The 17,989-nt window shown below is 47.4% G+C and overlaps 2 protein-coding genes across 7 annotated transcripts in view; one reads left to right on the top strand and one right to left on the bottom strand.

Annotated features, from left to right (window-relative positions):
- The window catches only part of TBPL2 (TATA-box binding protein like 2), a 246,019-nt gene that overhangs the window by 41,485 nt on the left and 186,545 nt on the right, over window positions 1–17,989 (bottom strand). The gene's annotated exons all lie outside the window — the stretch shown is intronic.
- Window positions 2,972–17,989, top strand: part of ARMH4 (armadillo like helical domain containing 4) — a 57,723-nt gene continuing 42,705 nt past the window's right edge. For 2 of the 5 annotated variants that reach the window (XM_083613602.1, XM_083613601.1), the window contains exons 1-2: window positions 2,980–3,155; window positions 12,809–14,129. In XM_083613602.1, the coding sequence (XP_083469728.1) occupies window positions 3,141–3,155; window positions 12,809–14,129 (1,336 nt within the window). In that variant the 5' untranslated portion in view covers window positions 2,980–3,140. Of the gene's footprint in view, window positions 3,156–12,808; window positions 14,130–17,989 lie in introns of all 5 variants that reach the window. The other 3 variants (XM_083613603.1, XM_083613604.1, XM_083613600.1) reach the window with 3 other exon arrangements.

Here is a 17,989-nt window from a genome sequence, read left to right as displayed (position 1 = left end):
TGTCTGCCCCGCTGTGGGAAAGGAGATGCTGAACAAGATGGACCACTTCTGATCTCATCCCACGGCAGGGCTCTCCTTAGGCACAGTCTGATATTGTTTCCATTAGCATTAATTAATAGGCTGGCCTCTTGAGATGCCCTTGAGAACATCTTCTTGGGTCGGCTTCCCTTCTCCCTCCTTTCCCCTTGCTTATTTCTTTCTTTGCTGTGCTTGTCTAATTTTGCAACTCGCTATGTAGGACAGGGAGAGGAAGGAAATAGCTCAGTACTGCAGATGGTGGTTTAAATTTAAGTTGAGATGCTACCGTGTGGTGTGACTATTTCAGTGGGTTCTCTCAACCCCCGAGATTTATTCTCTTTACTTCGGAGCACTTATTTGCTCCATTGATTTATGTACACTCTTAACAGACTCTCTAACAAACCCTGGTTAACCCTGGAAAGCGTAAGGGTATTTCTCTTCCAGGCTTCCTTCCCAGAATTGCAACTTCCTCGTGTGACCTTGGCTAGTTCAAGGAGAGTATCTGTTTATTTCTTTTTACTCAGCAGTTCTGCTTCCCAGGTTGTAACTGCTGACTTGATTCACACCAAGTAAAATATTTTCTACTTCCATCAGCACTGGAGAGATCAGGAGCAGAGCTGGACTCTGTTCTTTTGGGGCAAAACAAAAATGGAAATCTCAAGAACACCCACCTGCCGTGCCACAAGGGGGTGGCCTGGGCAGATCAGGTATAAACTGGCTTGCAGGTTCTGCTTTGCTGCTCGTGATGTTCTTGTGGAAATAATTAAGAAAGAAAATCCAGGTGAGCTAAAGGAACATTATATGCATATTGTTATGGATGGAAGGGGAAGGGAGACACAAGGTGAGAAGTTGGGCGAGGGCTGTAGCTCACTGTAGGGTAAAGGTAAAGGGACCCCTGACCATTAGGTCCAGTCGTGGCCGACTCTGGGGTTGCGGCGCTCATCTCGCTTTATTGGCCAAGGGAACCGGCTTACAGCTTCTGGGTCATGTGGCCAGCATGACTAAGCCGCTTCTGGTGAACCAGAGCAGCGCACGGAAACGCCGTTTACCTTCCCGCCGGAGCGGTATCTATTTATCTACTTGCACTTTGACGTGCTTTCGAACTGCTAGGTTGGCAGGAGCAGGGACTGAGCAACAGGAGCTCACCCCGTCGCAGGGATTCGAACCGCTGACCTGATTGGCAAGCCCTAGGCTCTGTGGTTTAACCCACAGCGCCACCCGTGTGCCTTGTAGCTCACTGTAAGGAGGCAGCAATTTCTGTTCTGACCTGTATTCATCACAATCAGCACCGTTTTCCGTTCTGCTGCAGTTTGGTTTCCACCAAATACTGTGTTATGTGTATTGCTATCCCCTACCTAAAGTTAAGTTATGCAGATTACATAACTATTTATGTAACCGATGTAACTTACATTCATTACAATGTAATGGAAACTTCTAAACAATGTAAAAGAAAGTAATTGCATATATTCTGCACACTTAAATGGCTCAGGGCTGCAACGTCTCAAGGGCCAACTCTCTCCATATAAACTGACCCAGACCTTGTGATCATCATCATCTGATGCCGTTATCCTACAGCCTTTTAAATGTGTGTGTGTGGGGGCAGTTATTGTTTTGTTTTACTTTTGTTCTAACTATTTATTTTGAGCTCCTGTCATGTATTTTTATCTTGTGAACCACTATCTTCGGATGCAGGGCGGTATATACATTTAATAAATAATAATAATAACAATTAGGTGAAAAAGCAATGATCTGAGTGAAAACCAACCGCATTCGCTTATTGAATTCTGTTCCTGACAGCAGACGAACACGCAAGCTGCAGCCATTTCTGCTTCTTTTTCTCTCAGAATTCTCCAGTGGTCCTGATCACTGGTAGAGTACATCCTTTGCATCGAGAAACTCTCAAGCTCGATCTCCTGGTAAGCACACCTGGATGGAGGCTGCACACCTGTAACTCATCACGGGATGCATCGAATCCAGGAGGAAGCCATTGTTTCTGTTATTATTGTGGTTGTTGATTTGTCCATCTGGCATCCTTCTAGGGCAGGGGTCAGCAAACCTTTTCAGCGGGGGGCTGGTCCACTGTCCCTCAGACCTTGTGGGGGGCCGGACTATATTTTGAAAAAAATATATGAATGAATTCCTACGCCCCACAAATAACCCAGAGATGCATTTTAAATAAAAGCACACATTCTACTCAGGTAAAAACACCAGGCAGGCCCCACAAATAACCCAGAGGTGCATTTTAAATAAAAGCACACATTCTACTCAGGTAAAAACACCAGCAGGCCCCACAAATAACCCAGAGGTGCATTTTAAATAAAAGGACACATTCTACTCATGTAAAAACACCAGGAGGCCCCACAAATAACCCAGAGGTGCATTTTAAATAAAAGGACACATTCTACTCATGTAAAAACACCAGGAGGCCCCACAAATAACCCAGAGGTGCATTTTAAATAAAAGGACACATTCTACTCATGTAAAAACACCAGGAGGCCCCACAAATAACCCAGAGGTGCATTTTAAATAAAAGGACACATTCTACTCATGTGAAAACACGCTGATTCCCAGACCGTCCGTGGGCCGGATTGAGAAGGCGATGGGGCCAGATCTGGCCCCCGGGCCTTAGTTTGCCTACCCATGTTCTAGGGTCTCAGGCAGGAGTCCTGTCCTTCACCTGCACTCTGCTCCTTTAGATGCTGAACTTGGGACCTTCTACATGCCAAGCAGGTGCCCTACCTCTGAGCTATATGGACCCTCCCTTTTGCAACCCAAGCGTTTTTTGCTTTTTTTTAAGACTTGAAAATGCTGTCTAAGCTCTTGCTATTTATGAGTCCACTGGAGGAACTCCTATAAGCACAGCACGGGTCTGCGGCTGGTGGGCGGGGCGAAGGAGGGCCCCCATGGGTGGGAGTCTTGCTACTGCCGCCTGGCCCAATCCCCGAGCCAGCGAGGAGGAGTGGCTGATGAATATGAACAGCAGCCTCTTTCTTCCCCTCCCTCTTCTCCTTTCCTCCTCCCAGTCTCTCCTGGCCATGAAGGCAGCAGCAGAGCAGCTGAGAGGAGGATGCTGAGGACCAGCCCAGATAGCATCTTCCTGAAGATGCTGCCTAGCTGAAAGGATGGAGGGCGCTCAGGTAAGGCAGGGATGATACAGAGGCTGCCCTGTTTCCTGGCAACGAGGGAGAGAAGTCTAGGTCCAAGGGAGGCCGAGGGAGGGGCAGAACTTGTCTGCAGAGAGACTTCTCCCAAGTCACTTTGCCCAGTCGCAGCTAAAAGATCCCTAGACAAGGGATGCTCGCTGCCCTGGGCTTTTTGAGGGCTGGGGATGGAAGGAGGCCTTGATGGGAAGATGCAGGGTCCTCGCCACTTGCAAGCCTTGCATTCCACAAGAACAGCAGCCAGAGCTTCTTTGTGTACTGTTTCAGCAAATGGAGGCTTGCTGCCTCTGCCTCTGCCTCCCTTTTGTTTGGGGATTTGCTTCCCCCATCCCTCCACCTCTCTTTCTCTCCACCTCTCTCTCTCTCCCCTTTCCTCCCAAGTTTCTTGGGCCCAGATCGAATTTCCCCCTCCGATTCATGGCTTTGATTTCATTCATATCTCCAGCTCTCCAGACTTTGGAGCAAGAGCCTCGTTGTGGAATTCCAAGGTTTAGACGATTGCAAGAAAGGGATAGAAAAAAAAAAGAGATGAGAATTGCAAGCCTTTCTTTGAACTTTTTGTGCGTCGCAGAAATACCTCCGAAGGTTACCGTCTGCTGCTGTCCTTACAGCTCCTTTCCTCAGAAAGGAAAATAATAATAAAAATAAGTGTTTGGCATTTAATGTTCAGAACAGCCACAGGGAATTGGTTTATTCGGAGATGGAAGCGAGCTGGTGGGGGAGGAGCGAAACTTCAGACCATTTGCCATTTGTCTGCTGTGCAGAGATGCTACACCCCACTTTAAAAATAACATAAGGCGACACTCTGGTGCAATGATATATAACAAGAGACACATGCTGTGATCTTTGCAGATGGGGGTGTTTTGGAGGAAGGGACGGTCATTTTCGTGTGTGTTTTAATTCATAAAAACCAACAGATCTGCGTCCCGGAAATTTAAGGGGCCATCTGTTTCCCCACAGAGAAATGGCTAAGTGGATTAGTGCTGTTTGCATGTATCCCTGTAGCAAATGGATCGCCAGATTTTGGAGAAGGTTGGAGGAACAGGGAAGCGAGGCCTGCAAAGCTAGCCACAGATTCACGCTTAAAAAAAGCAAACAATTTTTGGGGGGGCAGGGGCACCTGTGCCCAACCCCAGATCTAATGCCATCAGTGCTGATGTTCTGCCTGGGGCTATGACAGGTTCGGTGAACATAAGCTGCTAGCCATGTGTTGGTCCCAGGCCCATGCAGAAAAGGAAGGTTTTTTAGCCCCTGGTTTGTGCGCTGGGTTTGGCTTAGCTGTGCAGCCCTGAGATATAGGATTGAGGTTGAATCCTGACAAGACAGAAGTACTGTTTTCGGGGGACAGGGGGCGGGCTGGTGTGGAGGACTCCCTGGTCCTGAATGGGGCAACTGTGCCCCTGAAGGACCAGGTGTGCAGCCTGGGAGTCATTTTGGACTCACAGCTGTCCATGGAGGCGCAGGTCAATTCTGTATCCGGGGCAGCTGTTTACCAGCTCCACCTGGTATGCAGGCTGAGACCCTACCTGCCCACGGACTGTCTCGCCAGAGTGGTGCATGCTCTAGTTATCTCCCGCTTGGACTACTGCAATGCACTCTACGTGGGGCTACCTTTGAAAGTGACCTGGAAACTACAACTAATCCAGAATGCGGCAGCTAGACTGGTGACTGGGGGCGGCTGCCAAGACCACATAACACTGGTCTTGAAAGACCTACATTGGCTCCCAGTACATTTTCGAGCACAGTTCATAGTGTTGGTGTTGACCTTTAAAGCCCTAACGGCCTCGGCCCAGTATACCTGAAGGAGCATCTCCACCCCCATCGTTCTGCCCGGACACTGAGGTCCAGCTCTGAGGGCCTTCTGGCTGTTCCCTCCCTGCGAGAAGTGAGGTTACAGGGAACTAGGCAGAGGGCCTTCTCGGTGGTGGCACCCTCCCTGTGGAACGCCCTCCTATCAGATGTCAAAGAGATAAACAACTACCTGACATTCAGAAGACATCTTAAGGCAGCCCTGTTCAGGGACGTTTTTAATGTATGACATCTTAGTGTATTTTTGGTCTTTGTGGAAGCCGCCCAGAGTGGCTGGGGAAACCCAGCCAGATGGGCGGGGTACAAATAATAAATTATTATTATTATTATTATTATTATTATTATTATTATTATTATTATTATCTCTCTCTCTCTCTCTCTCTCTCTCTCTCTCTCTCTCTCAAGCTGAAATTACATACCCTCCAACATCTTGAGTCCCAAAACCGGGGTGCATATCTTCCCGCCCGAGTCACATGTGTCCCGCCCAAGATCATGGAACCCCAAAGATGCCCTTTTTGGGGTTATGCTTTCAGGCGCTCCAAAACATAAGATTGCAGCCCCGAAAGAGAGCTCTTTTTCCGGGCGAGATCTAGGCACAAAACAACACACCCAAAATGGCCACCTTGTTTTCGTGCGAGAAAGCAGGACGCCCTGGTTTTTTCCACAGCACTTGCGGAGTATGAAATTAGTTTCATACTGCATACTTCTTGGTCACGCTAAGTTCCTGCTTTTTCTCTAAGGTGTCCAAATTGTGGAGGTTGGTGGCATATTATCTTCTCAGCAGCCCTGCAAAGCGGACTAGGCTGAACAGTAAGGCTACCTAGCAAAGTAGCCCCCATCTTCTCCATACATTTAGAGCAGTGTAACACAACTTTAAACTGCCATGGCTTCCCTCCCCCCCAAAGAATTCTGGGAACTGTAGTTTGTTACGGGTGTTGAGAAGTTAGGAAGTCCCTTTGTTTCCCTCACATAGCTATGATTCCCAGAGTGGCCTCCCAGGGAACTTGGGGAATTAGAGCTCTAAGAGGGCAATGAAGGGGTCTCCAAACAACCCCCAATACCCTTAAGAAACTACAATTCCCAGGATTCTTTGGGGCGAGGGAAAGCCATGACTGTTTAAAGTTGCTTTTAGATGTATAGTGCAGATGGGGCTTAATTTCCCCAATGTCACACAGGAAAGGTTTGCGCCTGAGTGGGGATCTAAGCTGGACTCTCCTTGTTCAAACAGAACATTAATCTGAAGAGGTAAGGAACTTTTGTCAGTCTCAGGGTATCACAAGTTGGTAAATACAATACAGTGCCATGCAAGAAAAAAAATTAGTGTGGCAAGACTGCTGTCTGGGAGGATTAAAGAAAACTTGAAGTTTATTGCTCTTAGCAAACAAAAACATTTTTATGCATAGTGAAAAATAGTCGAGAGTGGATTTCATGCTCCTTATTCAGCTCATAGTGGTGAGGAGGAATGAAAGTTTCCCCAAAGTATCTGCTTTATATACATTATTTACACAATGGCCCCCACGTGATTGGCTAATTCCGGGATTCTCTTGTAGGCCAATCAGGTTGTGGATTCACTTCCACCTGGAGCTGGATTGGGTGGCTCCTGCGGACCAATCATACTGCTGCATTGTTCTAGGAACAATCAGACTGCTGCATTCTGAATACTATTGTTCTAGGACCAATCATACTGCTGCATTTTGGATCCTATTCAACTCAGTACATAACACATAGGTTTTTACATGTGGTCAAGGCAGAGCAAAGAAGTTAACACAAACACATGCTAGCTCAGTGGTGTCCAAACTTTTTTCAAAGAGGGCCAGACTTGATGAAGTGAAGGGCCGTGAGGGCCGACCAAAGTTGTTTACTTTTTTTAGGATTGAAGTTGTGGGTGAACATATCAGACAACACAGCGATTCTTCAAACAGCTCTTGTTTATTCACAGGCCAGAACAGAACTGAACTGAAGGGTTCAGTCAGCCTGTTTATATAGAGCTCCACTAGAATGAAACATTAATCACTTTCTGTAACAATCCAATCACTGAACGTCACTTTCAATCCCTTATTTGCATATGTGGACCTGAGTGAAAACTATCTACAGTATCCCCCCTTCTGGCCCAGGGTGAGAACTTCAGTACATAACACCAGTTGTTGAGGGGTTTTTTAGGCTTTTACCCCAGGAAATAAACTGACACAGGGACCAGATTATACCGACCGGCGGGCCGGATTAGGCCCCCGAAACGAACTCTGCTAGCTCATTCTGACACCGACTTACCTAGAGAAGAAGCAGGAGGAAGCGAAGTAAAGGAAGCGATTTGCTTCACCAACAATTAGTTACGAAGACAGGAGGAATCGGTGAGGAGTAGCAGGTTTCCTTTCGGTCCGTTGCCCCTCCACTTGTTCACGTAGCTTCTTACAAGTGCTGCTGATTTACTCTCAAAGGAGGCAAAGTCCCCAAACACTCAGCCTCTCTATGCCCTGAAAAAAAAACCATAGATTGTTGTATTGCCTTGCTGTTGCGATGCATTGATTATCCGGGATTCAAAGAACCCCTCTTTTTGTGTGATAAACTTTTTGCTTCCTGTGAGGCCGGGAGCAAAACTTCAAATCGTGTAATGATTCCTTTAAAAAGAAATAAATAGAAAAGCAATCTGGGGAGGCTGCAGTTTTAAAGTGAGAAGCAGCGTGTGTGTTTGTTTGTTTGTGTGCATGCGGAGCTGCTTAAATTTTCTAATAATAATAATAATAATAATAATAATAATAATAATAATAATAATTTATTATTTATACCCCACCCATCCAGCTGGGCTTCCTCAGCCACTCTGGGCGGCTTCCAACAAAATATTAAAATACCGTAATACATCAGAATACGTTCTAGCTGCTTATTCAACTTGTAATTGTGCAGGGGGAGTGGATACGTCCCGGGGAGGGAGATTTTGTGTATCAAAATAGCTTACCAGTGTAATAAACGTAAATCTGCCCTTATTCCCTTATAGGGGACACAAGAGCCCTCATAGAGTCCTTTTCAGGTTCTCCACCGGTCGGAGAAAATGACAGAGGCCAATCAGAGAATATTGAGAAGCAAAGCAGCTAGTAAGCCTAATCTTTACTAACTGTTGCAACAGGGTGTCTCCTTCACACACAGGAGAAGGAGGAGGACCCAGAACAAAGGTGTGTCTATCCTTACATAGACATTTTAAATTGCCCGCCCCGGAATCCCAGACACATCATACCTACATCACAGAAAGGCTGGTCCACGACAGAAATCTGAGTGCGTTGTTTGCCTCCTTTCTGGCAGGTTACCTGTTAATGCTTACTTGATTGGATCCCCTGGGGAGCCTGGCCAGTCTTTTGTAATGACAAATACTTAGTTCCCGAGCCAGGTCACAGGCTCACCATATTCATACACAGACATATCCTTAAGACAGGATTTGTGAGCAAAAAGACAATGGGGAGACTCCCCCATCTCCTCCCTCCTTGCAGAGAAAACATTTGGTCAGTTTGGAAGTGAAAATGGTTTCAGGGCGGTCCTCCTGTGCTGCTCCAGACATGTGGTCCACACATCTACGTATGCGCTTGGTTGGTACATTTATGAATACTTGTTTTTTTTAATATATATATATATATATATATATATATATATATATATATATGAATGACCTTAATTTTTTTATTTCACCAGATAGTGGTTAAGCACACTCAGCTCCTGCTATCAGCTCAGAACGGCAGCTTTCCAAGGCTGCTTTGCAGACTGTCTTGCCAGAGTGGTGCATGCTCTGGTTATCTCTTGCTTGGACTACTGCAATGCACTCTATGTGGGGCTACCTTTGAAGGTGACCCAGAAACTACAACTAATCCAAAATGTGGCAGCTAGACTGGTGACTGGGAGCGGCCGCCGAGACCATATAACACCGGTCTTGAAAGACCTACACTGGCTCCCAGTACATTTCTGAGCACAATTCAAAGTGTTGGTGCTGACCTTTAAAGCCCTAAATGGCCTCGTTCCAGTATACCTGAAGGAGCGTCTCCACCCCCAATGTTCTGCCCGGATACTGAGGTCCAGCGCCGAGGGCCTTCTGGCGGTTCCCTCGCTGCGAGAAGCCAAGTTACAGGGAACCAGGCAGAGGGCCTTCTCGGTGGTGGCGCCCGCCCTGTGGAATGCCCTCCCACCAGATGTCAAAGAGAAAAATAACTACCAAACTTTTAGAAGACATCTAAAGGCAGCCCTGTTTAGGGAAGTGTAATGGTTATATGGGGTTGCTCGTGCGTAAGTTGCCGCCACTCCTGGCTAGGTTGCCCGGTTAAACCTTTTCTGGCTGGACAGCCCTTCACTTCGTGGCTGTTTCAGTCGCTAGCAGAATCCGTCAGTGGGCGTTTCTTGAACTTCTTCCAGCAAAGAAGTTCTTTGACGCCAAGTCTACGCCTACTTTCCCTGCGCGGAAGTCTTCTGCGCAGGGTGGGTGTGGGTAGCGGAGGGCTCGTGCTCTCCCCGCTGGTCTCCGGCGAGGAGTCCTGGAGCCCCCTCTCCGATTCCCCCATCTGCCCCCCTTTATCCCTGGTGTTACGCTGATTTCCTTCCCCAGCCGATGAGCTCCCTCTCTCCCTGCTGGGCCCTTCTCCAGCATCGCTCTGGAGCCTTGCCTCCACCTCTGGCTCCGATGTCAGTTCCCTGACAGGAAGCTTTTAATGTTTAATAGATTATTGTATTTTAGTGTTTTGTTGGAAGCCGCCCAGAGTGGCTGGGGAAACCCAGCCAGATGGGTGGGGTATAAATAAATTATTATTATTATTATTATTATTATTATTATTATTATTATTACTGAGCTTTTCGTTCCACTTATGAAGACCTTTTTCCTCATCTGCGGTCTCCAAACACCCTTAACTGGGGAGCCCTGAGCAGGAGTGTGGAAATGATCTGCTTTCCTTGAGGGAAGACGGACTCATGCCGTTGGGTATTATTGATTTGCTGGTTAATACAATATACTCGCCTCCATCCTTTTCTAATTAGAAATCGCTAAGGAAGAAGATTGCCAAACAAGCTGAGCTTCTGCTTTTGAAGACCAGAGAGATGTCTTTGTTTTTGTTTTAAATAGTTTCAGATCAATACATTCTACCCCCATGGTTGGAGGCAGCGAAGGCAGAACAGATATAGTTTAAATTTCTATTAATGTTTGATTGGTTTTTAAAAATTATTATTATTATTTCCATGTTTTTAGCTGTTCTGATTTTATCTGTCAGCTGCCTTGAGATGCTGTCAGGGGAGAAGATGGGGTATAAATAAATATATGATAATAACATAACATAACATAATATGATAATAAACATTCAGCCAGTAATTTAAAGGGCTTGTTTGTATGGTTCAGTCTAGAACAGAATGGTATAGTCCTCTTCAGTCTGTAGAAATCTGATATGCAGGAGAAATTATCATTATTAACTTGCCTGTTTATAAGATTACTTACCTGCCATTCGCCGTAAGGTACCAGTAAGGGTTGCAAGTTTATAATAATACAACAGAAAACCTAATAAAAGAGTTGATGGATTATTAAAAAAACAAAACAAAACAATTCCCAACAAAAGCAGTGCAGTATAGGTTCAATGAAACAGAAATTGCCGGTCTAAGGCCACAACTGAGTGTCTTGTGAAGTAGAAAAGTCCCTTGCACATAGAAAGCTAGCCTCTCCTGGAGAAGTGTCTTGGCCTGACCTTCTCCCTGATGTGCTAGTTTTCCACATGCAAGGAGATTTCCTATTTTTCTTTTTATGGAGGAGATGCACCTTCTTAGTATGTTTGCATTTAAATTTCTCCCACCTCTCATCCCTTTGCAAAGCAGCTGACCATGGATTAAGGGCGAAAGTATTGTAGCGAAGCACTGTTGGGATGCTTTAATCGCTGCACCTACCAGTGTCCCTGACTGAGCCTGGCACCACAGGGTGGCGCGTTGAGAGATGAGAGCTGCCAGCTGCTTGCAGTTCTCTCCATCAAGCCTGCCAACAGGCTGTCGTGTTCCTTGAACTTCAGGGATGGAGGTGTTTGTAATGAACAGAGCGAGCACCTGCGATCATCATGGGCACCTAGTTCCGACAAATGGCAACCAAACCTTTATCCCAGCTTCCAAATCTGCATCCTTTTGGTGGCATATCTGAACTGCAGGTAAAGGTAAAGGGACCCCTGATCATTAGGTCCAGTCGTGACCGACTCTGGGGTTGCGGCGCTCATCTCGCTTTATTGACCGGGGGAGCCGGCGTACAGCTTCCGGGTCATGTGGCCAGCATGACTAAGCCGCTTCTGGCGAACCAGAGCAGTGCACAGAAATGCCGTTTACCTTCCCGCCGGAGCGGTACCTATTGATCTACTTGCACTTTGACGTACTTTCGAACTGCTAGGTTGGCAGGAGCAGGGACCGAACAACGGGAGCTCACCCCGTGGCGGGGATTTGAACCGCCGACTTTCTGATCGGCAAGCCCTAGGCTCTTTGGTTTAACCCACAGCGCCACCCGCGTCCCTATATCAGAACTGTATTGGGCCTTAAATATTTGGCCATGCTCAGCAGGGTTAATGGAAGTAGTAGTCTGAAATGTGTGTCAATATATTCTTAGCAGTGGGATTTATTTTATTCCTGAGCAGTGGGATTTATTTTATTTCTAAGTGGCATACAAAACCAGTAAAAATATCAGTAAAAGCAGTTAAAAACAAATATTTGAAACATTTATTTATTTTTATTAAAATCAAGCCAGAAGCTAAAAGCCGGATTAAAAACTCATGGATGCATTCTTTGTCTGGGAAGGCAGCCTAAACAAAAATGTTTCTAGCAGGTGCCGAACCTGCAAAGGACTCTATAAGGGCTCTTGTGTCCCCTTAAGGGAATAAGGGCAGATTTTTGTTTATTACACTTGTGAATTGGCGGTTTCAAATTAAACTGAGAACTTAAGAACATAGTGTTCATTATGCCAAGGTTGCAGGTTTGATCTCTGCATGGGACAACTGCATATTCCTGCATTGCAAGGGGTTGGACTAGATGATCCTCTAGATGGGTCCCTTCCAACTCTGATTCAATAGTCTGTATGGGCAATCTATCCAGAAGATAACTTGTATTTTGAAGAGCTTGTGATCTAACATGGTTGCCCTTCCTGCCTCGGTTCCTTTCCCTTCTTATCTCTTGTTACCTTCTTTGATGGCATGAGAACAGCCTTTAATGTCCTAATCAGTCGGGAGGTTAAGTGCTGGGTACCTTCTTTGTGTTGGACATTGTTTTGAGAAAGTGAGGGATTGGGAGGGGGTGGTCAGTTTGGGAGTCAAAATGGTTTCAGGCCTGTTTTCCTGTGCTGCTTCAGACATGTGGTTTATATATTTATGTACGTGTTTGCTTGGTACATTTATGAAAATTTATTATATGTATATAGGGACGCGGGTGGCGCTGTGGGTTAAACCACAGAGCCTAGGACTTGCTGATCGGAAGGTCAGAGGTTCGAATCAACGGGTGAGCTCCCGTTGCTCGGTCCCTGCTCCTGCCAACCTAGCAGTTCAAAAGCTTGTCAAAGTGCAAGTAGATAAATAGGTACCACTCCGGCGGGAAGGTAAATGGCGTTTCCGTGCGCTGCTCTGGTTCGCCAGAAGCGGCTTAGTCATGCTGGCCACATGACCCAGAAGCTATATGCTGGCTCCATCGGCCAATAAAGCGAGATGAGCACCGCAACCCCAGAGTTGGCCACGACTGGACCTAATGGTCAGGAGTCCCTTTACCTTTACCTATTATATGTATAAGACCTTAAATTTTTTATTTCAAGAGCTTAGCTGAACTGAGAGCTCTCTTTTGCTTCTCGCTTCCAGGTCTTGCTCCCCGGCACCGCTTGCTCTCCTTGTTCCCCCGCACGGCGCTCCGCCGGAATGGGCCCCCATCCGATGGGTTTCCCTGTCTGCCTCTCCCTCTGCCTCATCCTGCTCAGCTCCTGCAGCCCGCCATGCCTCGCTTTCTGGGAGGCGGAGGGGCGGCCCGCGAGACAACTACGCCAGGCCTTTCTGGAAGACCCCGGAAACGTGAGCGTCCCGGGTCCAGAAAGCCCCTTCACCTCACCTGCGCAAGCAGCCAGCAGTGCGGCTTCTGGAAACCTCTACGAAGGTGCCACAGCCGAGCTGGCCGGGGAGCCGTTAGACACCGCCACCACCAGCAAAGCCACGCTACCAACCAGCCTGGATGCTCAAAGTCCTTCAAGACGCCAGGGTTTGGATGTTGACGCCACTGCCTCAACCCCAGAGGTGGGTGGCAGCGAGCAGCAGTTGGACCCCAGTGTGCCCAGTAAGGAACTGGGGAGCAACGGGCAAAGCGAAGTCTTGCTCGCCCCGGTTGTGACGGCTCCAGACCCGAATGCCAGGGGTGATGGGCTCAGCACCACCGCAGGAGAGCTGGTGGAGGGTGGCGGGGCAGGAGACGGGCTCGGTTCAATGGCGGACGTTTTCGCGCCAGGCGTCTTGGAAGGAGGCAGAAGCGCCACATGGCGACCGGCCACAGAAGAAGCGCCCATTTCCAAAACGATAGCCAGCGGCCGCTCCGTGACTCCTTCCCCTCCAGTGGGTCAATCTGTTGATTCTGAGCAAGGGCTGGACAGAGACGACGCCTCAGTTTTGAGCAGCACAGAGGGTCCTGTCTTGGCTCCGACTGACGCCGCCTTGGGTTTGCAAAAGGGGATCTCCACAGATTGGGAGCTCTTGAAAGGCGTTCCTAGTGCTGCAGCAACTGTCACGCCGCAAAGCGACGACTGGGATGATACAAAATTCGGGCCCGCCAGTCGGGTGGGTGCTCTGGGACCCGTGGCGGAGCTTTATCCCGCCGTGGGGGGAGAGGAAGAGGAAGACGATGTGAAGAAGGCTCTGCCGCCGAGATTATCGGCAGCCGCGGCGAAAGGAAGCGAGAATGTTCAGACCGGGTTGGGCCTCGCGTCCGCGGCAAGCAGGGAGCCCACCTCGCCCTCTGCTAGCCTGGATCCTGCCCATGTCGCTGACCCGTCAGCGAAAGCTGCAGCCCCCTCTGGGAGCACAGTGGAAAATGGAGACCCCTTTGCCACTTCCCGTTCCAGATCCGTCGCAGAGACCACCGCTACGACGGACGCGACCAAAGCAGATGTCTTCCAAACCCCAAGAGATTCATCAAGAGGTAAATAAATTCCTCCTTTTGCTTTCAGTTTATTTGGTATGCGTCCCTATGACCTGGAAGCTGTACGCCGGCTCCCTTGGCCAATAAAGTGAGATGAGCGCCGCAACCCCAGAGTCGGCCACGACTGGACCTAATGGGCAGGGGTCCCTTTACCTTTACCCTATCGCGCCTTCCCTTCAAGCTGCTCAACGGGGCATACACAATCCTGCCCCCCTCCCCATTTTATCCTGAGAGCCAGTCCATTGGGATGGGTTATGCTGAGCGGTGGTTACTGGCCTGAGGTTGCCCAGTGACCTTCATGGGGGGGGGTGATTTGAACACTGGCCTTCCAGGTCCTCATCTAGCACTCTAACCATTACACCACACTCCTCCTCCTTGGCAGTTCCTTTTTTCAAGAAGGGCTTGGAATAAAGAGCCATTGGCGCGAGAGGACTTGGCCTACATTGCCGCCAGGCAATGAGATCACCTCCTTGGGTGGCACTGTGGTCTAAATCACTGAGCCTCTTCGGCTTGCTGATCAGAAGGTCGGCAGTTCGAATCCCCGCGATGGGGTGAGCTCCCGTTGCTCTGCCCCAGCTCCTGCCAACCTAGCAGTTCGAAAGCACGCCAGTGCAAGTAGATAAATAGGTACCGCTCCAGCAGGAAGGTAAACGGTGTTTCCGTGTACTCTGGTTTCCGTCACGGTGTCCCGTTGCACCAGAAGTGGTTTAGTCCTGCTGGCCACATGACTTGGAAAGCTGTCTGCGGACAAACACCGGCTCCCTCGGCTTGAATAGCGAGATGAGCGCTGCAACCCCATAGTCGCCTTTGACTGGACTTAACCATCCAGGGGTCCTTTACCTTTTTTTTTACCTGCACTTTGGAACTCCCTGCCTGTTGATACCAAGGAGGTGTCTTCAGTGTGCCCTTTCCGATGCCTGTTAACAGTGTTTTTGTTTAGGAAGGCTGCATAGATTTTGCGAAAGCTGACACGTGTTTTAATCTGTTTTTAGTCTATTGTAGTTTTTTAAAAATATAAAATTCTGGTTGATTTTATTGTTCTATCTGTTTTGTAAGCCGCTTTGAGGGTTTGTTTGATTTTTTTACAGTCAAGTGGCATATAAATTTTATGAAAGGAAAAAATAAACCTTCCTTACTCTGTGTCCCTTATCTGCCCAAAATGATCAGAAGAGATTTTATCTTCTTTGAGCCTCTTCCTTGATTCCATTCCCTGTTTGCTCGCTGAGGTCTGGCACCAGAGCCAAGACGTTTGCTTTGGTGTCCCAGATATCCTGTGTATCTGGGCTCTTTGGTATTTGACCTGTATTATAACACTGTTGCTGGCAGCATTCACTCATTCATTGGCCCAGATTGCTCAATAGAGGGTGTGTTCGCATTACTGCCTTCAAGGGGTAAGTTGCTGGGCTCTTATTTTTTTTTGTGTTTTTCACATCTCCTTTCTGCTCACATCAGCACAGCTTCATTAGTGTCGGATTCATTTCTTTCTTTTTTCTTTTTGTATGGAATCTCCTGGCCCTTCAGGAATTTTATTTACAACATAACACAACCCCCCCCCCAATACACAAACGCACCCTCATTAAACGTGAACATAACATGCAGGGAGCATAACATACAACAATACAAACAACCAAATAAAAGACTTCCTTTATCCTGTATCTGGCCTCCTTATTTACTTCTTATAAACTGTTTCCTTTATGAATAATTATTAAGATTTTTCTAATTATAACTTAAATATCCACAAAGTCTCCTGCAGACATTAATCGAAACAAGTCCAGGTATGTATTTTAGGGCACTGTTTTGTGAAGTGTTCTCTGCATTTTCCCCATGCTTTTTGAAACTCTTGTCTAGTGTGATCTCTAATTGCCTCGTTAATCTAGCCAGTTCAGTATACTCTAACAGTTTGTCTTGCCATTCCTTTTTTGTTGGCACAGTTTCTTTTTGCCAGTTTTTAGCAGTTAGGATCCTTGCCGCTCCTGTGGCATAGAGGAATATTTTCTGATCTTCTCTTGCTATACCTGTGTCTGTTATCCCTAGTAGATTCATTTCTGTGCGTTCCAGAGAGTGTTGACAGGGCAGGGATGCTGTTTATCCTACTGAAAGGTGTTCACACCTTGGCTTGAGATGAATTAGGTTTAAGGACTCCAATTGGTGTGAAACTGGTTGGAGAAACAACACATCAACCAACTGAGATGTATGCATTTTGGATAATGTCATGTTGACACAGACTAATGTTAATGGAGAAATCTGAGGGCTCCCTTGGACAAAAAACAAGGACACCAGCCAGGAATAGCAGAGCAAAACAGCAGCCAGTAGGCTTGGTCTTGATTGAAGACTGTCGTAACAGGACTCCTACCTGCCACAAGGTGGAACAAGATGGAAGCCCTGAACAAAAGAGAACCCAAACTTTTATTAGCTGCTAATCCCCATGTTACCCCCCCCCCAAACTACATCACTCATACATCACGGTTACATCATGAAAGGGGAGGTCTGGTGGCAGTAATCTGAGCATCCTGGACTCTGCCCCATGGTTCCCCTTGCCCTCCACCAAACACCCATCAAGTGTAACAAAAGAGATATTTACATTTCCCTGTTTCCCAGCCAAATGAATCACACCCTTTTGTCTTCATCTGGGTTTGTTATTTCTGGAATGGCACTCAGGTATCAGGATGCCAGGGATTATCACTCAGGCAGAGGGGCTGCTGAGTAGCTGAGCTCACTTGTCTACAGTCATACCTCATGTTACGTTTGCTTCAGGTTGAGTGTTTTCAGGTTACGTCCCACGGTGAGCCAGAAGTACCGGAAAGGGTTACTTCTAGGTTTCGCCTCTCGCGCATGCGCAGACGCACAAAATGACGTCACGCGCATGCGCAGAAGCGGCGACCCGCCCACCCGCAGATGTGGGTTGCATTCCTTTCAGGTTGCGAACGGGCCTCTGGAACGGATCCCGTTTGCAACCAGAGGTACCACTGTATATGAATTTCTGAAGTTTTCCCAGTGAGCCAGTACATAGATACATTTATCAGTGAGTTCTTACATTTGGGATTGTGCACCAGAGGCCCTTTGAATAGATAGGAAGAAACTGTGATGAAGTGTTTTGTGGGGACAAATCACAAAAGTCGCAAAAGTGATTGTGCTGATTTTGGTAGTGGGCTGCATGTGCATGATATCTGCTGGAGGGGCAACCCCCCCCAACCTATACATAAATTCCTGCAGTGCTAAAAACCCAGCCCTGGAATTGCAGTGAGTGCTCAGTGAATGGTTGTGGTTTGACTGTCGGACTAAGACCTGGGAGACCAGGGTTCAAATCCTGCCCCCTCAGCCATTAAGCTCACTGGGTGACCTAAGGGCCAGTCAGTCACTCTCAGCCTAACCTACCTCACAGGGTTGTTGTGAGAATAAAAATGGGGAGGGAGGGAAGAAAATGATGCACGGCATCCCGAGCTACTTGGAAAAGTGGAATATAAATGAAAAACTAAACAAACAAATAAATCTTATACTGCAAGCCGAACCATGCCTGCTCAGAAGCTACTCCTGCTGAATTTGATGAGAGTAGGATAAGTGGTGTTTGATGCTTGAAGCTCAACATCAAAAAAACGGAGATCATGGCCACTGGTCCCATCACCTCCTGGCAAATAGAAGGGGAAGAAATGGAGGCAGTGAGAGATTTTACTTTTTTGGGCTCCATGATCACTGCAGATGGTGACAGCAGCCACGAAATTAAAAGACGCCTGCTTCTTGGGAGAAAAGCAATGACAAAACTAGACAGCATCTTAAAAAGTAGAGACATCACCTTGCCAACAAAGGTCCGTATAGTTAAAGCTGTGGTTTTCCCAGTAGTGATGTATGGAAGTGAGAGCTGG

Source organism: Podarcis filfolensis (genome assembly GCF_964270895.1).
Source record: "Podarcis filfolensis genome assembly, chromosome: 1".
Lineage (NCBI taxonomy): Eukaryota > Metazoa > Chordata > Lepidosauria > Squamata > Lacertidae > Podarcis > Podarcis filfolensis.
The sequence above is the reverse complement of the archived record's forward strand: the minus strand, read 5'-3'. Positions and strand labels throughout refer to the sequence as shown.